Source organism: Leopardus geoffroyi, chromosome D4, assembly GCF_018350155.1.
Source record: "Leopardus geoffroyi isolate Oge1 chromosome D4, O.geoffroyi_Oge1_pat1.0, whole genome shotgun sequence".
In the NCBI taxonomy this organism is placed as follows: Eukaryota; Metazoa; Chordata; class Mammalia; order Carnivora; family Felidae; genus Leopardus; species Leopardus geoffroyi.
The window spans coordinates 17,795,650-17,817,432 of NC_059342.1; the positions used below are offsets into that span (position 1 = coordinate 17,795,650).

At 44.1% G+C, this 21,783-nt stretch overlaps 1 protein-coding gene across 3 annotated transcripts in view; it reads left to right on the top strand.

The window, feature by feature from the left end:
- Positions 1-21,783, top strand: part of PCSK5 (proprotein convertase subtilisin/kexin type 5) — a 460,872-nt gene that overhangs the window by 75,103 nt on the left and 363,986 nt on the right. For all 3 annotated transcript variants that reach the window (XM_045468528.1, XM_045468529.1, XM_045468530.1), the window contains exon 3: positions 13,832-13,945. In XM_045468528.1, coding sequence (XP_045324484.1) covers positions 13,832-13,945 — 114 coding nt within the window. The remainder of the gene's footprint in view (positions 1-13,831; positions 13,946-21,783) is intronic.

Sequence of the window (21,783 nt, forward strand, 5' to 3'; positions counted from 1 at the left end):
AAACAATAGGTAGATTTTATTTTGTACAGAGCATGAAAAACAAAAACAAAAACAGATGGGCGTGCTTCCCAAGTCTTATGGCCAAGGATTTCTCTACCCGTTGGAAGTCAAAGCACTGGAAAAACCCACCAGCGTTCCCTCTGTGATTTCTTCCTTAGCTCAGCAAACAGTCACTTCCTTGGTTTATCCTGAGCCTAAATCCAGAGGCTCCCATCTGAAAATGACATAAAATTATTTCCCTCCCCTTTCCTTACTCCTAGAGCTGGCTTTTCTGCTTTTCCTTACATGTGTGGGGCCGGAGAGTGGCTGGATTCCCAAGTATCACTTTCCTAAAAGAGTAGTTAATGCAGCCATTCCTTCTGGAAACCCGTACTGGGTACCTGCTCTGGGCAAGGCACCACGAGGCTGCTTGTGGGGGCGGGAGAAAGTCCTAGAGGCTACCCTCACCCCCACTGCGGGACTGCCATGAAATCCAGGCGTAATCCTCAAACGCTAGCCCTTCGTCTCCCTTCTCATCCTGTGCCTTCCCTCACCAGGACACCGCGCTGCTAAGCGTCCTACCGAACGACGTCCCTGGGAAGTGTGCTTCGCAGGTGCCATGGTTTTGATGGCCCTTCCTCAAGTGGCCGAGACTCGGGAGGGTTTCTGGGACCGTGGTCCAGGCCGGCTGCCAGCCCCAATGTGCCAGAGTGGAACCCCCTGGAGGAGGGGGTGGTGCCTAGAGAGAATTGCTGCGAATTGCCCGCGGGAGCAGTAAATGCATCAGATTCCCATGAACTTGACACAACAGACTGGGGGGGGTTGGGGAGGGGGTGGCCGCTGGGCCATCCAGAACACACAGCAGGAAAGAAGGCAGCTTGATGGGACAGACTTGCAGCTCCCGGGTCTTCACGCTGAAAATGTGTCAGGGTTGATGACAGTGATGAAAACGTGTTTTCTCCCTCCTTCCTCAAGCCTCGGCCCCGGGGCTCCTGTAATTGACTGTGGTGGGTATGAATTACGAGTTCAGGGAGCCGGAGGCCCGGTGGAGTGACTTGGCACCCGTCTGCTGTGACATGCGGGCCGCCAAGGAGCTGGGAGCGGGCTCCGCCTCGCCCTCGCGGGGGGCAGGCGGCCGCTGCGGCCGGTGCCCTCATCCATCGGGTCCAGCTCCAGACGATTCTGCGCGCTGACCTGCGGGTTTTGTCAAGCACCACCTTGTTGGAAGCCTCATCTGTGGTTTCCGAGGTGAGGGAGCAGGCCCGAGATTGAGAAAACATTCGGTTTGCTTCAGGCAACTGGATCGAGGTGAGAAGATGCCAATCCCTTTCCCGTCTGGCCCAGGGATTTTTGGACGGTATTTTTCCCTGAGGCTCAAAGGCATGCTTCTCCCCCACCCTGACCAAAGTAGCTGTTTGCTAAATATTTCAGAGGGTGATGATGGTGTTTAAGAGCTGCCACAATTCCAGTGTTTTCGTTGCAAAACACCCCTGCCCTCCCTGCCAACTATAAGGTTAGAGTTCCGGGGAAAAAAAAAAAAAAGGAATATAATAGAAACCCAAGTCAGAGACCCGTTCTGAAGATTGACCTTTCTCCTATCTCTCTGCTCTCTGGGACCCCACCATGGCGGGGGCAAGGGGGTTCTTTATTCTCCCCACCGGTGACTTTGCACATTTACTGACTTACGGATTTTCGAGCTCATTTCAGATGAACCATTTAGATGAACCTCAAGAATGTAGAGTGCTTATGCACACTTGATGCATTTGCCCCTAAAATTGCATATTTATCTCCTAGCAGCAGGAGGAAGAAAACACATTGACTTTTTTGGGGGGGGTTATTTATTTATTTTGGGGGGGTTATTTATTTATTTTGAGAGAGAGCGATAGAGTGTGTGCGCATGTGCGTGGGCAGGGGAGGGGCAGAAAGAGAGAGGGAGAGAGAGAGAATCCCAAGCAGGCTCCAAGCTCAGCTTGGAGTCCAGCTCAGGGCTTGATCTCACGAGCTGCGAGATCATGACCTGAGCCAAAATGAAGAGTCAGACGCTTAACCGACGGAGCCACCCACGTGCCCCAAAACCTTGACTTCTAATCCACCCCCTACATTTGACTCATAGCTCTATAGAGCTCACCAGCATCATAATCGATAGTTTCTGGATCTCCGAGATTTGAAATCTTGACAATGACGAGATTTAAAAGCGAGAGGTTAAATATCAGAAGCTACCGGAATATTGAGAATGCCTCACGTTGGGAAAAAAAAGGATTAAACTGAGGATATTAAAACTTTACGTGTCCAGTTCTGAAGTTATGGACTCCCCCTCTCACCCCCTCAGATTTTTTTTCACTGTGATCAAAATTGGAGCAGTAGGGCCCATGGAAATTGAGAAGCAAACGCTGTTGTTATTTATGTTGAAATAGCGAGGAGAATAAGACCGTATGTGCACTGGAGCCAAATTAGTCACTAGGGGAGAGTATTCCCCCCCCCCCCCCATGTGAATATAACTTTCACGATCGTTGTTTGTGAGCCATGGAATGAAGAGGCAAGAAGCTGACATACTTTTGAGATTTAGCAGATCACCCCATGTCCTCTGTGTGGAGAAATAATGAGAATGACGCCCTTTCCCTTGCCAGCATTTGCCCCTTTTCATATTAATCTCAGCTGAATTGAACAATTTCTCCCCTCTCTACAAAATAATGCTCGTCTTTGTATCCACTTGCTATGCAAGGGCATCCAATTTTTGCAAGTACGGGTCTGGGAATATCTTGAACGATTGATACACAGGGTTGCAGGACTGGTCAAAGAGAACCAAAATCCATCGAGTGATTAACACTTAGTTTTAAGGTAAAATGGCATTCTTTCAGACGCCTCAAACTTTACTAAGGCAGAATGAGATGTAACTTACTTTACATGTTGAATAGATTTTATTCCGTTGCCCTGGCTTTCGAATTGCTTAGAGGAAGATTATTCAAAAAACAAACACATATAGAATGAAGTCATGCCACTGTATTTTTAGTGCAGTGATAATCTTGATCCCAGAGTGAAGCTGGAGGGAATTATGTGCTGTTCGAGTTTAATCCCTGAATTAAGATTGCATTTAATCAAAAGTGTGACTTTAACCCTGGGTGGCATTTAGACATGTAGGATTAATTTTAGATACTTCAGAATTCTATTTCCTTTTCAAACTTCTAAGCAATCAAAATCGTTTTCAAGTTTCCTCTCATTGCTTAAATTAATTATCCTAAAGTTTAAAATAGAAAAAAACCGAAATCCAAGTTAGAATACGCAAGATTCTTTGGAAATAATCTTGCCGTTCACCAAGGATTCTAATGAATTCACATGACCAGTTTTTCGTTTTAATAACCACATCCCATGTGCTGGGTGCATCTGTGCACATGTACGTGCACACACACTTTTTTTTTTTTTTAACAGAAATTGAATTCTGTTTTACCCATTGGAAAACATTTTGGCATGAGTAGGAATAGGAAGCTTTCTCCCCCCGCCCGAAAGAACAAATTCGACTTGTCTCAAGAAACAAATGCATTACCTTTGAGACAAATATGAAATACGTATCTTGCCTTCAAGGGATTTTAAGAATGTTTAGAGAGTGACCCATCAATGGGAAAATTAACCTGAAATCTGCTAAGATTAGCTTTCCTAGAAAGACAAGATAAAGCAAAAATAATATATTATCATTGAAAGTCCGGAAGAAACTGTTGCTAATGGGTATTATTACTAGTGGCCAGGATGGGCAAAGCCTTCATTTAAATGCTTAAAAACAAGTTTTCTTTAAGGAACGATGTCCTAGCATTTTTTTTTCTTATCAGTTTGCCACCTTTTCTTACTTACCTTTGAGTTAGTTGGTTTCCAGTCCTTTCCTTGATCTTTATATTTCTCCCTCCATGACTGCTCTTAAAATCGCACTTGGTCTGCGGTGTGCCTTGACTGTGGATGAGTCCTTGACCATTAAAATATTGGCGATGCTCTTTGTCACTGGGAGAATGTATCACTAGCACCGTGGGATCCATCGACTTTATTTAGCCTTTGGTCCTTGCCAGTTCTGAACTGATTGCCGGTATCTGCCGTCACGTTCCAGGTTCTCGACCCACGTCGACAGTTCCTTAATTCTTCTGCGTTTATCCACATTAATTGTGGACACTGATTTTGTTGCTTCTAAGATTTAGACTGGGTGAGGTGGGGGAAACGATCCCATCTCTGTAGATCTATAGAGCAGTAGGTTCCACGTTATATGCCTTTACCCTTCCCTTATGCTTGACTGCTTTGTACTTGGGACCCTTGCTATCCCAGAAAGCATTTAATAATTTCTCTGGTGTTTAGATTACATTGAACTTGGGGTTTTTGATGTAACAGTTGAACGGTCAGAATCTGCGTCAGAGCACCTTACTGGACAAGTTTATAGGAACTAACTAGTCCCTAGATATAGGCGAGAGGGTCCCCTGCTGAGGGCCTTGTTTAGCCTTCTTTCAGCTGAGTTTGTTCCCATCAGCTGAGAAACTGGTGGGGCCTTGGGGACATGCCCACCTTGAACGTGTGTTTTCTTCGAGATCATATTTTTGCCACCGACAAGCCCAGAACTAGTTGACCAGATTACCATAGACATCTGTGGCCTATGGACGAGCTGTAGACAAAAGTACAGACTTCTGGTCCCCCTAGGGATTTTTGTATTAACGACTCACGTTGCCTATAGTATTTTCTTCTGAGACATTTGTATGGCTGGGTCCTTATTATTCAGAATTCTGTCAAAGAGGCCTTTCTTGACCACCTTACCTAGAATAGCCCCCTCTGTCAAAATCTCCATTACCTCGTGTTATTTATTTCTTGCACCATGAGAAAATGGTACACAATCTTTTATTTCCTTGCATACTTATGGTCCATCTTCAACTAGAATGGAAACTGCCTGAAGGTGAGGTGGGAAGTTGGTTATTTTGTTCGATGCCATTCTGCAGCATCCAGAACAGTGCCCGCCTCGTAGTAGTACTTTATATAATATTTTGAGACTGGACAGACAAATGGACGCAAGGCCCTGGAGGGTGGGGTATAAATTTTACTGCTTTAGTTGGATGCAACTGTGTATATTTCCTGTTCACACATCATCTTCTCAGAAGTGAGGAGGAAAAAAAAAAAAAAAACGGAGAGCAAGTTAGGAAATTAAACATTTAGAAGTTAGAATAACAGTGGAATAGTTTAAGGTGAGAAATAAGACTTTATTTTTATTTATTTATTTATTGTTTTTAACGTTTATTTTATTTTTGAGACAGAGAGAGGCAGAGCATGAACAGGGGAGGGGCAGAGAGAGAGGGAGACACAGAATCTGAAATAGACTCCAGGCCCCTTGCTGTCAGCACAGAGCCTGACGCGGGGCTCGAACTCACGGACCGTGAGATCATGACCTGAGCCGAAGTCGGTCGCTTAACCGCCCGAGCCACCCAGGCGCCCCAAGAAATAGGACTTTAATTCTTTGAAAGTAAGTAATGCAGTTGGACCAATAATACCATGAGTTTTCCACCAAACAAAGGAGCATGGGATTAAATCGTGGCACACTTCTAGGAGTTTGGTTCCGTGGGAGAAAGCCGACTAATCGTAAAATGTTTCGGCACTTAAAGTTTTTCACTTGGGCCTGTATTGTCTTCGATTACACTGTTCTGAGTGCACATAAGGTATTTATTTCCTTATCAGTGACCTTCCAGAAATGGTGTGGTTCCTCGTATTCCCGACTAGATGATTCTCTAATATAAGCCTTTGATGTTGGCAGTCATTAAAGAGGATTCCAAGTGCCTGTCCCAAGCATATGGAGTGACATCCCTCCATCAGATAAACAGTAATGCTTATCTTGTTCACAAGTAGCTCTCTGGAATACGCAGACTTCAAACAATTGGGCTCGTTCTTTTTAATTTTTTTTTTAACGTTTTATTTTTATTTTTGAGACAGACAGAGACAGAGCATGAACGGGGGAGGGGCAGAGAGAGAGGGAGACACAGAATCGGAAGCAGGCTCCAGGCTCCGAGCCATCAGCCCAGAGCCCGACGCGGGGCTCGAACTCACGGACCGCGAGATCGTGACCTGAGTCGAAGTCGGACGCTTAACCGACTGAGCCACCCAGGCGCCCCGGACTCGTTCTTTTTAAAGCGTGACTCCAGTCAAAAAACAATGTCAACACTGAGTAACTCACTAATGACCAGTTTACTTACTAACTGGAGTAAGGTTTCAAGACTAGAATACCTCCTCTGAACACATACTTTAATGAGATCCTTTGATTCACCGGTTAACTCTGTTTTGTGGCTCAGAGTTCTAGAAAACTTTGGGGATATGTCGGCTTCAGATTTTGGGGTCTGAGAGCAGCTTGCCGGCATGATATTGTCTTTATCCACCCTTCTTTTCCACAATGAACAAGCACGTAGCCGTGATGCACTTAACTGACACTTTTTTTTTTTTAAATCAAGGCAGCTCTGCACGTTTTGTTTTCAAAGTCAGAGAAGAAAAAGAGGGGAGAATTCTCTACGTGCTTTTTTTCCTGCTCTTTTGTTGACGGTACCCAAAAAAAGGATACGAAATATGGAATGCCACGTATTTTCTTTCCTGGCAACTGCTTCCTCAGATCATGAAAGGAATAATATAATTTACTACACTCCTTTCTAAATATTAATCTCCCTTCTTCACGGAATGACTTCAGATCATTTATCAACCAGAGCACCTATTCACCTCTATGGCACGTAGCACAAGCGTTTTATTCCCAGTCAAATCAGAAAATAGAATATACAGATAAAATCTCAAAGCTAGAAGGAGATGAGAGGGCATATTTTGTCTGCCCTGTCTCATTGTTCATATAAAAGTGTCCATGAAGATTTTGCAAGGTCACGCCGATGGCTGGTGGCAAATCTAACATTGTTAACCAAGTTTCCCACATTCCAGTCACTTCTATTTGCTATTTATCCACCTTTTTTTAAAAAATACCTTTCACGTTAAAACATACTATAAAGCCACCCGAGATGCTTTTTGTATACTGTTTTTCGCATTTCTTAAAAAAAAAAAAAAAAAGCGCATGTTGTAACTTACGCAGGCAGTCACATTTGAAATCACTGGATTATATGATAGTAATCAACCAATGGAACCTATTAAGTTGAAAGAAATTTTAAATTGTTGGTATAGGTAACATATTCATGTAGTACAAAAGGTAACAAAGTTGAAGGGCACGCAGTAAAGGTCTCCCCACTACGTCTGTATCCCAATCATTTATATCCCACGAAGCAACCAGTGTTCATCGAAGTTTTCTGTGTAATCACTTCAGATAAAGGCAACAATTGTAGTACTCTTTATAGACTGTCCTTTCTTTCTCTTTCTTTCTTTCTTTCTTTCTTTCTTTCTTTCTTTCTTTCTTTCTTTCTCTCTTCCTCTCTCTCTTTTTCTTTGTCTCTTTCTTTGTCTCTTTCTCTCTCTTTCTTTCGTTTCACTTTAAGCTGTATCATGGAGATTGTTCTCTATTAGTACCTAATAGAATCTGTTACATTCTCTTTTATGGTTGCGTTGTACTTCATCGTATTGATATGTCATCGTTTAGTAATCTCTCTCTGTACACATCCAGGTTGTTTACAGCTGGCAGTTATTACTTACAGTGCTTCAGTAAATAGCCCCCTTGCATCTTTACATGTGTAAATAAAGATGTAGGATAAATTCCTAAAAGCGGAATTACTTCTTGTCGAATTCTTGTAGATATTGTCCACTTATGCTCCATCGAGTTGGACAGGTTTACATTCCCATCATTGTGATAGGAGAATGAGGATTGTATCATGACCTCCCTAGTCATTGGATGTTACCAATCTTCACGTTGTTTATATCTGAAAGGTGAAAAAGTGATATCTTGGCGTCATTTTCATTTACTTTTGTCTTTATCTGCATGAGGCTAGGCATATTTTTATGTGTTTAAAAACTTGATTTATCTTTTCAGGATTACTGTACTCCTGTCCTTGCCTGTTTTCCTTCTGAATTTTTCTCTTATTGATTGGAGAAACTTTCTGTATATTAGGGAAATAGCCTTTTGTCCCTGGTAGGAGCTGGAAACTCCCTGTTTGTCTTCTGCCTTGTTTTTGAAGGTTTTTTTTATTTTTTTTTATTTTTTACTTTGTTAAATGTGTCACTTTTTCTAAATCCCCTTTTTGATTTGCATCATACTTAAGCATCTTCCACTCTAAGATTATTTTTTTTAAATCTCCTGTATTTCTCAGGATACTTTGGTGGTTGTATTAGTTTAATTTTACATTTAATATCATTCAGTTGAAATTATCCTGATGTAAGATGTTAGACTGATTTCACTTACAAAGTAATCTGGTTTTCCCCACATGATTTAGAATGGCACCCTTAACGTATACTATATTCTTATATATTTAGGGTTGACTTCCCATTCCATTCCATGGAAATCTGTAGACATTTGCTCCCAGTATATATTTCAATCTTTAGTTTTAATATATTTTATTTATTTATTTATTTATTTATTTATTTATTATTTTTGTGTGTGTGTTTGTTTATTTTTGAGAGAGAGAGAGACAGAGCACAAACAGATGAGGGGCAGAGGGTGAGGAAGACACAGAATCCAAAGCAGGCTCCAGGCTCTGAGCTGTCAGCACAGAGCCAGATGCGGGGCTTGAACTCACAAACAGGAGAGATCATGACCTGAGCTGAAGTCGGATGCTTAACTGACTGAGCCACCCAGGCGCCCTGAATGAGACACCTTTTTAAATTTCATCTTCATTGAGGCATAATCAACATATAAAATTCTAAGATATTAATTGATTTATTTATTCATTTTAAGTTTATTTATTTACTTTGAGAGAGTGAGTAAGCAGGGAAGGGGCAGAGAGAGAGAGAGGGAGAGAGAGTATCCCCAGCAGGCTCTGTGCTGTCAATGCAGAGCCCAATGTGCAGCTCAAACCCATGAAATGTGAGTTCATGACCTGAGCCGAGATCAAGAGTCAGACGCTTAACCAACTGAGCCACCCAGGCGCCCCAAAAGTGTACGATATTTGAAATGTACATTATAGTTGTACGTAAGCGATGAATCGCGGGGTCTACCCCCAAAACCAAGAGCACACTGTATACATTGTATGTTAGCTAACTTGACAATAAACTATGTATATAGTAAAACAAAAATAAAGTATACGTTGTAGTGATTATATGATCATCTATAGGTAAAATGTAACGATTCCCTCCATCGAGTTAATTAACATATTCATCACCATATATATGTATACATATACATGTTTTTTGGTAAGAACACTTAAGTTCTACTTTTTTAGCGAATTTCTGTTGAATGGTACAGTGTTACCAACTACTGTCACATTCAATCTTCGGTCATACATTAGATCCTGAGGCCTTGTTCATCTTACAGTTGAATGTTTGTACCCTTTTACTAACCCGCCCTATGTCCCTTACCCCTCAGCCTCTGGCAACCGTTTTTTCCGCTGTTTCTACAAGTCTGGCTTTTTTTTTTTTTTTTTTTTTTTTTTGAGTCCACATATAAGTGATGCCTTGCAGTATTTATCTTTCTTGTGATATCATAGCTTTTGATTAATATTGATATAAAAGTCACATCACGTATATTCATATAGCTTCTTTTTTTATCCTATTTCAGAAAGTTGTTAAATTTCAAACTAATGAGATAGGATTTCAGCTGAGATGTCGGGCAGGGGGATTGCCCAGAATTATCACTGAGCGTGCTTTGCTTGACAAGTAAAATCTGATGAAAGAGAACATCTTTCGGCAACGATGCTGAAGCAGTGGATGCCTAGATCCACTTGGACCATATAGGGACACGAGGTCTGTGGGTGGAGGAAGAGACTGTCCTTATAACCTGGAGCACACGTACGTTGAAGTTCATGGAGGATACACTGATGACCTCAAAGGTCCTGTGGTTTTTACCGTCTGGATGAACTGTAGTTCCTTGATATAAGAAATCGAGCTTTCAGAAGTGACACCAGTGAGGGAAAGCACAGGGTTTTCCTTGTTTCCTGGGCTGACCATAGTTTTATGAAAATGAATTTCGAAGTATCTTTTCTGTGTATTGAGGCTTCTTGGCAAAAAGTGCAGTCTGTGTAATGCATTACCTCTGAGCTTTTTCTTAAAGGGCTTAAGGGCAGACATATGGATAATGGTTTAAAAATAGAAATATGGTCTTTCCAGTCATAGAAATCTTCTGATCCAAGAGGTGTTCTTCCCACTTTCCAAAAAATGTAGGGCTATATACTCATACTCCTAGATACCAAGACAAAATACATGGTATCTGTCGCTAAAAAAAAACAACCCACTGTACTTTTCTTGAATATTTCAGCCCTGTGATCAGACAGTGACTTAAAGCCCCATCTCGATGCCAACTCGCTGTGTCACCTTCTAGCCACCGCGCCCTATAACTAAGCACTTTTGTTTGGTAAAATTACAGAAGAGATGCTGTTTGGTAAGCTATGTGGTTCTATTTTAGTGCCTGTAGTTCATCTAGGAACATGGCTGGCACTTGGTTTCCTCAAATACTCCTTCCACATTTGTCCGTTTGTGTTTGTGTGTGCATTTAGGGCAAGTGCACATTCCCAGTGTCATTGTAGAAACAGTGATACACGCCCCCCCCCCCCCGCCCCGCCCCGAACAGACTTGTTCTGATCTCTGGCAATCTATTTGCGACCACGCTGGGGGATCTGACCCCTTCTGGTTTATGGACACCTACAGGTGGCAATTGAGAATTTATGGAGGTTCTGTTAGGAAAGACCACTGCGGAGGGAGGGTTCGTTTGGAGAGAGTTCCATCTAAATTTTTTTTTTTTAACGTTTATTTATTTTTGAGACAGAGAGAGAGACAGAGCATGAACAGGGGAGGGGCAGAGAGAGAGGGAGACACAGAATCTGAAACGGGCTCCAGGCTCTGAGCTGTCAGCACAGAGCCCGACGCGGGGCTCGAACTCACGGACCGTGAGATCGTGACCTGAGCCGAAGTCGGACGCCCAACCGACTGAGCCACCCAGGCGCCCCAGAGAGAGTTCCATCTAAACGGATCTGCGGCCTTCTTTCCCCTAGCATCCGCATGTATACTGATCTAGTCTTGCTGCAATGTGACTTGGGCGGTAATAATAAGGATCGCAGATATAATTTGCATAATCAAATTTTTCACAAATGGCCTGATTAATAGAGTGCTAGATGTCATTCGTGGAGATGACTACATTTTTATGAAGTGGAAAACTGTGGAATGCTTGCTAACTATTTCTTGGTAAAATGTAAGTCCTTCAAAGCCAAAGACTATTTTTACCCATCTTTATATTCCCAGCACAGCGTCTGGTGCAGAAGAGACACTTAATGCTTTTTGAATGAACAAGTGGGTGAATGAGACTCATTCCTTAGAAAGATTGTTTGAAACGAAGAGATTAAAATGTTTCCTGGAAATAGAAAAAATGCGTGCACGCCCATGCTGGCTGCTCGACTTTGATTGAGAAAGAGATCGATTTTTTCCCTATATTGTTCGAAATCCAGCCGCTTAAAAATTACCCTCTTCGTTAAAAAAAAAAAAAAAAAAGTACACACATTTTTAACGCCGCATTAGTTTCGATGTGACTTCTAAAGAGCAGTCTCTTGAGTCAAAGACAAAACAAGATCCCTGTTAGCATCCCTGACAGCTGTTGTTTAAAGACAACTGTTGCTTTAAAGTTTAAAGAAATACACACAATGTCTTCTGTCCAGTGTACAAGGTATGATGTTGGGGATGTGTGTGGGAGTGGAATGTTCCAGTGCCAGAGGGCCCCCTTAGTCTACATGAATTGAAACAGGAACAGGAAAACCTTTCCTTTTGGAGAATATTATTTTTCATGTATTAGCTTTTTTTCCTGGACTGATCATTTTGCCTAAATTACCTGTCGGAGAAGGCACATGTATGATGCTTAGCTGGGATGCTTGTCATAAATGGATTTTATATTTATTTAGGAGGCTGTGTAATTCTGTCTGCCTTGTTAGTGCTATCACTAGGAATTCACTATTCGAATTCATCTTACATACCAATAGCCTCGTTGAATAGATTTTCTCAGTGGGAGAATCATAGAAATTTATTAGTTTGGCTATTGGCCTTCGTACCTTATTTGTAACCGTGCACGTTGAGCCTGGTAATCAGTACCTTAGTATCTCCTCCAGAGATCTTTAATCAAGTAGGCAAAAGTGGTTTTGAAATCTTTACTGAATGGGTGCAAACGGAATCACTAGTTCACCACAAAGTCTCCCTCCCCTCAATTTTTAATCCCTTTGTGGAGAGAAGGGATGAATGGTAGAACAGAACATTTTAGAGTATTATGGCTAAATAAGCTATGGCCAGGGGAGATCAAACAAAGGAGAATTGAGGAACAAATTGTAGAATGCCACCCGGGCTGATACCGCATTTGAGATGCACCATTCAAAAGGGAAATTGTTTATTTTTATGTTGCCATAATGATTACCTGTTTTAAATAACACCCCCATGCAACGCCTGGGTGGCGCAGTCAGTGAAGCACCTGACTTCAGCTCAGGTCGTGATCTCGTGGTTTGTGGGTTCAAGTCCCGCATCAGGCTCTGTGCTGATGGCTCAGAGCCTGGAGCCTGCTTTGGCTTCTGTGTCTCCTGCTGTCTGTGCTCCTCCCTCGCTCGCACTCTGTCTCTCTCTGTCTCTCTGTCTCTCCCTCAAAAAGTAAATAAACATTTAAAAAAACACCCCCATAATGTAGTTCTTCCATTTAGGTTACCATACTGTATTAAACTCAAAAGTTCTCAGTTGCCTTGTTTAAGCAAACGTTGTGGCTAAATATTTAAGACTTTCTCAAGTGTGGGGAGTTTGAATGTGAGCTGGCACGGAGCCTCTCTGGCTCAGGAAATTGAGCGATTTCTCTAATTGTGTGCCAGAGACCCGTCTAGGGCTTTGGTTTTCTGATTCCCCGAATATTGCTGTTTCTACTACGCTATGTTGTAGGAAGCCATTTCTTTAAAAGAAAAAAAAAAGTTGTGATCCTAGAGGATTTGATCCCAGGATAATGTTAAAATTTGCTGTGCAATCCCAGAGCGTTAAAAACATTTGATGTGTCGTGTAAGGCGAGGGTCACAAAAACTGTGGCCCGTGGGCCAAATGCAGTCTGCCCCTGGTTTTTCTACAGAAAGTCTTACCGGAACTATCACACCCCTTCATTTCTGTCGGTCTGTGGCGCACAAGAGCGGAAGGAGTAGTTGTGACAGAGGTCAATGGCCTGCACGCCTAAAATATGAATTATCTGGACCTTCGTAGAAAAAGTTTGCTGACCCTTAGATGAAGTAAGGATGAAAAAATGAGCTTAAAAAATTAACACTGTCAACGTGCAAAAAAAGAATTGTGAGTGAAACATGCTTTCTGAAGAAGCCAGAAAGCTAGCATGTTGTCGAGAGATAGGGATGATGGTGTCATGAAAGACTAGGGTGGCTCAGTTGGTTGAGCATCCACCTTTGATTTGACTCAGGTCACGATCTCACGGTTCATGGGTTCGAGCCCCGCATCGGGCTCTGTGCTGTGACAGCTCGGAGCCTGGGGCCTGCTTCGGATTCTGTGTCTCCCTCTCTCCCTCTGCCCCTCCCCTGCTCATGCTCATGCTCTCTCTCTCTCTCTCTCTGAAATGAATAAACATTAAAAATAAAAATAAGTAAATAAAGGAGAACTAGGTTTCTAGAGAATCTGAGAGCAGAGGCTCGGATTCTCGTTGCCAGCACGAAGTCTGTGACTTGAACCAAGTTGGCTCAGGATGGGAAATGCTTCAGACCGTCATTGATGTCGTGCTAACCGTGGTGGATGTTGAACGCTCACCAAATGTCCTTCTTCTTGGCAGGTGGAGTGGATCCAACAGCAAGTGGTAAAAAGACGGACAAAGAGGGATTATGACTTCAGCCGTGCCCAGCCGACTTACTTCAACGATCCCAAGTGGCCGAGCATGTGGTATATGGTGAGGAAGCCTGGCCTGGGGCTGTGTTGCCCAGGGGACGTCTGTGGGGTCTGGGAAGACACAGAGGCAGTGACCAGGGATGGTTTCCTGTTCCAGGAGACCCACCATATGAGATTTGGCTGGACTATGGTCCAGCCGTATGGAGATGGACCTCCATCTCCATCTGGAGATGGACTGTGCTGTTTTCTGGATCTTTCTGGAACTTTGCTCTTTGGTTCTAAGGCAAAAGAGAAGGGAGTTTGGATTCACAGAATTTCTGTTGGAGAGCTTACTCTGTGTAGCTTTCTACATCTGGGCCAGAGGATAGAAAAATATACTAAGCTGCAGACAGGCACCCTTAGACCTATCCGTGATCGGGTTCCTCTCTGATACACGTGTCCTCCACCTAAAAACCAGTCTGGGTAATGGACAATGGCTCTCAGAAGTCATTGAAATGACTCTGCTGGTAAGTAGCAGATTCCAGGCTTAAGTCATCTAATATGTGCTTGCTTACTTTAGGTAATGGTTTTTAAACACTAGGGAAAATGGTTTTTTAAACTAAGGGAAAGACTGGCTGGAAAGTATGTGACTTGTAGTTAGTTCATTGGTTCAGGCAGAAACTTTCAGTGAGGGCAATTTGCTTAAGTGTTGAGTAGAGCTGTCCACCTGTTCACCTGCCGTTGCCTCCTTCGGAAGTGTATTTCTTTCTCTCTGGGGCACCTGGGTGGCTCAGTCAGTTAAGCGGCCAACTCTTGGTTTTGGCTCAGGTCATGAGCTCACGGTTCATAGGTTTGAGTCCTGCATCGGGCTCTGTCCTGACAGCGCGGAGCCTGCTTGGGGTTCTCTCGCTCCCTGTCTCTGCCCCTCCCCTGCTCACATGTGTGCACGCTCCTGCACTCGCTCTATGTCTCTCAAAATAAATACATAAACTTAAAAAAATATATATATGTTTCTCTAGTCTTAGGGTTTTATGTTCGTGATCCCTGAGAAATAGGTTACTTATTCTTACTCGTGAAATCCCCATGTCCCCGGTTTGCTCTATAATCTACAAAGAGACCTTTACCTTCCTCTTTTTTTGAAAGTCTTCCTTGCTGGCTTTTGCGAGGGTGTTTCCCTTAACTTCCTTTATTTTTTGCGGTCCTGTCCCTGCTTCTCTGCAAACCCGTAGCATTTTGCGGACCCATCTCATACTTTCCTGCCTCTGTGCCTTTCATTCTTTCCACCCGGCTATTCTTCCTGCCTTTGGCCATGGACTTAGGTGGGGACTCACCCCTTCTTCAGGGCCCATGCCTGAGGCGACTGCTCCAAGTGTCCCTTGTTCTCATCTGTCCCCTCTTCCCTTCCTCCGCTCTCCTGGGCCCTCCGTCTCTGCGGCGCGTTGGCACCTTTCCCTTGGCACTTTGTTTCGTTGCTGTCGATATTTTAATCGTACTCTTGTTACACTGGGGCAGGAGCGAAGTCACTTCTACCCCCCGGAAGATCTGACCTAGCGCCTCGCGATGCCAGGAACTTGTGCTTATTTTGAGGTGGGTGAAAGCGGCTGGCTTTTCTCCCAATTTCGTTTTTCTTAGTCTCACCCAGAAGTAGAAGGTCGTGGAAATATTTCGGAACCCCAGAGAGAATTTTACATAGAAAACTCTTTCAGGCCAAAAAAGAAAAAAAAAAAAACAAAAACAAAAACAAAAAAACGGGAACCATAAAGCTAAGTTCAAAGGGAGGTGGGACTCTAAACAGCATTCGAGTAGAAATCACCTGAAGGGACAGTAGGACCCTTGACAGCTTGTTAGCTCCAAGACCAAGGAAGAGTGAGCCACCTGGGAAGGCATTGGAAAGAGTGTTGGCAGGACCTGGGGAGCTCTGTCTGTTGCTGACAAAATGATAAGAGTATAATGGGATTAAGAGAGGGGATGGGAGAGAAATCCCTCTCCACCGCTGTTCATGAGGCCGGGCAGAGGAGACCCTCGTCGCCTTACATTTCTTCATGCAAGAAAGAGCTGGTGTGCTGTTGGCACCGGTCCCAGCGAGCGGGGGACGTGTTGGGCAGCTTTCCCTGACCTTCTTACCGCTTCGGCAGGCTGGCCTGGGCTCTGGAGGAACCATGGCCAAGGCATTAGCACCTCGGCCAGCCTGGGGACTCCGAAGGTTTCAGTACCCGTAGAGCGAGATCTCCTCTCCCCCAAGAACCGTTGCTATTTCTTTGGAAATTCCCTTTGCATGTCAGGAAAGGTTGAGGGAAGAACTTTTGTTCGGGCATTTCAACGTCGGCTATGTTTCAATACCTGTTTGATAATTCACATAGGTGACGTGTTTATGGAGCACTTCCCGTGTGCCAGGCAATGTGCTAATTACTTTGAGTATGTTTCTAATGTAGTGTGAGCGAAAGTGCGTGTGTGGATATTGGCCCTGTTTTAAGAGCAAGGAAGCTGTGGCTCCTGAAATGTAGACGCCTTGTCTAAAAGCACCCAGCCTGGGGCGTCTGGGTGGCTCAGGTCATGATCTTGTGGTTCGTGGGTTCGAGCCCCACGTCCGGCTCTGTGCTGACAGCTCGGAGCCTGGAACCTGCTTCGGATTCTGTGTGTCCCGCTCTCTCTGCCCCTCCCCAGCTCGTACTCCGTCTCTCTTTCTCTCTCAAAAATAAACAAACGTTAAAATCACCCCGCCTGGGGGCGCCTGGGTGGCACAGTCGGTTAAGCGTCCGACTTCAGCTCAGGTCACGATCTCGCGGTCCGGGAGTTCGAGCCCCGCGTCGGGCTCTGGGCTGACGGCTCGGAGCCTGGAGCCTGCTTCCGATTCTGTGTCTCCCTCTCTCTCTGCCCCTCCCCCGTTCATGCTCTGTTTCTCTGTGTCCCAAAAATAAATCAACGTTGAAAAAAAAAAAATCACCCAGCCTGAACGTGGTAGAGAAGTGCTAACAAACCAGGCAGGTTGATGGGAGTCCATAGGACTGAGCCAGCATCCTGTCCCCACCCTTCTCCTGCTTAGAAGCACTATCCTAAGAAAGATGCTACTCCAGCCCTCCAGGAACTTCGAATCTATCCACAGAGAAGCGACTAAAATTCAAGGCAGAGTAGTGGGTGCCATGGAGGATGAACAAAGTATATTGGAACAACTAAAGAGTTTCGAAGCTTCCTATTAAATGGTTGCTTTTCCCTTAACAAAAGGGATGGGAAAGAGGTTATGTACCTTAAGTTGATCTGTCAGGAGTAACGGGACCGGATGGGAGCTAGAACTTCAAATCTGCCAACCTCGATGCGGATCCCCATTGCTTCACTTACTGTGCCCATGAGTTACCTCAAAGTCTCCTCAACTGTAATGTGAAAGTATCTGGTTCTTATGTATGAGTTAGCTATTGCTGTGTAACAAATCACAGAACTTAATCTTGCAAACAGCTCACGGGCCCTGTTCAGACAGGGCCCAGCAGTGACGGCTTCTCTTTCTGTGGCGTCTGGGACTTCGGTTGGGTGACTCAGAGGCTTGGCTGCAGCTGGTGGATTCACTTGCAAGTGGCCTCGTTGTTGGCCTCATCCTGTGGTGAGGACTGCTTGAGTGTCCACTTGGGATGGCACTGGCTTCCCCCGGGGCAAATAATCCAGGAAATCATGTTAGAAGTAGTGATGTCTTTTATTATCCGACCTTAGAAGTCACAGACCATTTCTTCTGGAATTTTCTATCGGCCCCACATGCCAGCTCCGATTTCGTGTATGAGGGAACTGTATGATGTGGGTGTACATACTAGGAGGTGAGGATCATTTGGGAAGCCGGTGGCCACAATTGAATGAAGTACTACATGAGAAGCCCTTAGCGTAGTGCCTTTTCTGACCCTAGAAAACCCTCAGTAAATCTTTACTGTTATTACTCTCTGACCTTTTAATTGCAATTAAAAGGAAATACATGCTATTTCCTCTTGTCTGTTGTTTAAACTGCTGCTAGTCAAGGAAGAGGGGGAATCACTTGTCCTGCACGTGCTTTTCAGAGCCTTCTGGTGACACATCGGTGACCCGGCTGAGCAAGGTGCTGATTTTCTTCTTCCTCTCTCTGGACCCGGGGCCCTGCTGGAGTGTTTCTGAGGGCTGCTTGGCAAGCCTCCATAGGGTCCTGCCTTTAGCTCGTTAGCCTGGGCCCCGGCCTGTCATTCTATATTTATCACAGGAGAGTGGAGATTAAAGAATGGCATGAAGTGTGCCTGGGTGTCTCTTTTAATTAATTTAAAAGCTTTGCCCCTGTGGCTCCTCCCCCTGGAAACTGGTGTGTGAAACCATTATGTCTAGCCTGGAAGCTTGGGCAATATATCCGGGGAAATCTCCAACTGCATCTACAGAGACGATGGCCGTATAATTACTCCTCTGTCCTGAAATACTGGGCTCAGGCTTCCAGGAGTTGGGAGAGTGCAATCCTAAAAATAGCACTCACTTCTTGTTACATGGACAGACTTCGGCACCTGCTTTTTGTCTGGCCAAGATGGCAAGCACCGAGGATTGGGGGAAACGTGATTTGTGCTTCCTGAGATCAGTAAAGCAGGAGGGGAATATATAAGCGCCAGTGAAAGTTTGCTGGACAAGGGGTTCCTTCCAGAAGTTTCTCTGGGATTATGTACATAATCCCTCTCTCTCTGTCCCTCCCGCATTCATGCTCTGTGTTCATCTAATAAGCAGTCGGGACTGAGAAGCACGGCAGCGAGGTAGGAATCCTGTGTCACTCATTGCCTGAGGTCTGATAAGTAATAAATGCTCCACAAATGCTAATCAAACAGACACTTGAGTAATCTGGAACAAAAGCAATTCTTTGCTGATCTACATAGTAGAGAAAATAATTGCTCACCTTTGAGTGCTCAGGATATGTCAAGCATGCTGGCAGACTTTCACATGTGGTATCTTACTGCCAGGTTTCTAGTGAGTTGGGACCTATTATTATCTTCATTTTACAGATGAGGAACCCAAAGAATAGACACATGAAGTAACTTGTCCAAAGTCCCACTGTTTATCAGGGGCAAGCCCTGGTGTTTAAAGCCAGTTGCTCTGAGGCCGGCCTTCCAACCTTGACATCCATGGTTCTCAAACTGGCGGGCGTCAGAATCATCTGGAGGGCTTGCGGTCTACCCCTCTCACACACACCCCCAGCCTAGATCTGGGAATCTGCATTTATTTCTAACAGGTTCCCAATCTATGCGGACGTTAGGGTCCCGGGACCCGCCTGACACCACTTTGTCCTACCCTACCTCAGACACGAGGTTTATATGACTACGGCCAGCTTCCATATTCCCACTATCAGCTGGGGTAAGAAGGGGTTTTTAAACTTAAGGGACATTTTAAAGCACGCTTGGTCAATTTAACTTGTTTTTCTAGATCTTCTACCTTTCTGTTACAACATTTTCTATTTGGGAAGCTGGCAGCTTTAATACAAGAAGATACTTTTACCTTACTTGCATTGATTGGAAATATGCTTGGCTTCTATATTCTTTCAAGATGCTCCGCAGACAAAGGTTATCTGACAGGAAAGGTCACCAAGATTTGGCCAAGTCTGTGGGAATTCGGTACGATAGAAAGGGTTTTAATGTACCCGGCTGGTATAATGGATCATTGTGACCCTACTAAAGAAAATTCAGCTTGACTCTAGAGACACCAAGGCTACGTAAGGTGCCTCTCAAGGGTCTGGAAATGCCAATCGAACAAATTCAGGGGGGTTAGATATTTTTTAAGTTATGGTAAAAATATTTCAGGTATAGAGACACTTCTAAGGATACCACAAATACCTGTCCACCCACCCCCCGACTGAGGAATAGAACATGATACCGTTGAACCCCCCCCCCCCCCCGTGAGCTCTGTCCTAATAGCATCCCTCCCTCCCCTACAGAGTTAGCACAGATGCTGAATTTGAAATGCAGGGGGGAGATGCCCTTTATTGGCAGATTCTTGTTGGTGGGAGGGATCTTCAGTTTGCAGCAGCTTAACGTTTTTTGAAATCCTAAAATACACATCCATGGATGGAATGTAGCACTTGGGCTACTGATGAACAATCCCAGGAAAACCACCTGGAAATGAAACTTGGGTGAAAAACTAAGTTTGATAGAAAACGTTTTATTCCTTTAGCCATGCAAATATTTTATTATGTAGAGACATTGATGTAGCGTTGTACGATATCTCTTGTCTGACTGTTAAGAAATAATATGTTTTGGGGAAAAAAAGAGCTAGTAATGATTTTGGACAAGCCCGTAGTTAATAACTTAATTTTTTTCCCCCTCTTGCCTTGTAGAAGGCAAGCTCAATTGAAAAGAAAAAAGTAAAGAAGGGCTTGTGAAATCTTGCCGTTTGACTCTCAGACTCTGGCAGTTAGTATGACTGATATTCCGAACTTGTCGTCTTAGTACAGTGGAATTCTCTGTGATGAATAGAGGGTGGCCTATTTAATATGCATCTTTCAAGCCAGGCTCTAATAAATGGGCTCCCTTTTTTTGATGTACCATCTCAAGATTTCATGAAAGCTCTCTGGGTGGTTTTTCTGAGGGCAAAAAATTATATTTGTCGATCAGCACAGTGAAAATTAGCCGAGTTCGACTATGCATGTGGGGCATATCTGCCCAAAACTATGAACTAGCTAGGATAGTAATTGTGAAAAATGATTTTAAGCCACATGGTTCTTTCTCAGCCAACTGGATGGTGTTCAGTACTCCCAGAGTTTGAGACATTGCTGTTTCTGTGGTTGGCACACATCTTCCTAATGATTTGTACTGTCATTTGACTCTAATAAAATCTGGTGGAGTTTGTGGCATTATTGTCCTGGCAGCTTGGAAAGCGTCCTTTTAAAACACCCCATTTAGCTGGTTTAATTGAAAATGCAACATGGTGCAAATCTGCAACCATGTGGCACATCTTGAAGCAAACAGGTGGTCTTCTGAGAAAGGGCAGACTCCAGCCAAGCTGCAAAAGATTGTACTGGGAGGACCTAGTGGGGGCTTAGGCATGAGTTTGGTGTTCTAGTATTTATTTCTAAGCAGCTCCGTGTCCTGTAGAAAGATATTTTAGATCAACCTTAGCCCATGTGAACAAAAAAATGAGACATCTGGACTCGGTGTGTTTTCTTAAGTTCACTCCTGCTTAACGCCCTCTGGTTCCACATGGCCGATTCAACTGGATACTGGGTCAGGGGAGAGCATGCACTACCAATGGGCCCGTGTCTTCCTTTCGAGCTCAGCCCTATCCCGCGAGCTCCCCGCGGTTGACGGACCACGCTTTTGTTTCCTTACCACTTCAGATTCGCTGTGTCCCCTGTGTTGGGGTTCCCCAAGACCACCCCAGCTTTGGTGATTCACAAGGAAGACTCACATGATTCCTCATACAGTCACACTCATGGCTATAATTGATTGCAGTGAAAGAATACACCACAGAATCAGCAAAAAGAAAAGCCACATGGCACAAAGTCCGGAGGAAATGAAGCTTAAGCATCCAAGAGACTGATTTCAGTGGAGTCATACGGAAAGCACTTAATTCCTCCGGCAATGAATTGTGACAACATGTGCGAGATGTTGCCTACCAAGGAAACCCATTAGGGACTCCGTGCCCAGGGTTTTTGTTAGGGGTGGTTGTATAGATACCCAGTGTCGACTGCGTACCCATATTCCCTACTCTTGGAAGGTATTTAGCATAGACCATATCGTTTGCGTAAATACTTAGGCACCGTGCAACATTTTGATGAAGGAATGGTGAGAACTTTCCCCAAGTCTCAAGTTTGCAGCTGCCAGCCAAGGTATTTAGGGGGGCTGAACGCAAACGTGGCTGGGTTGGAATAATAGCTCCAGCTTCATTAAAACTTTGTGTTCACTGAACAAATAAATTAACACTGAAGAAAAATATTCATTAGTGTTC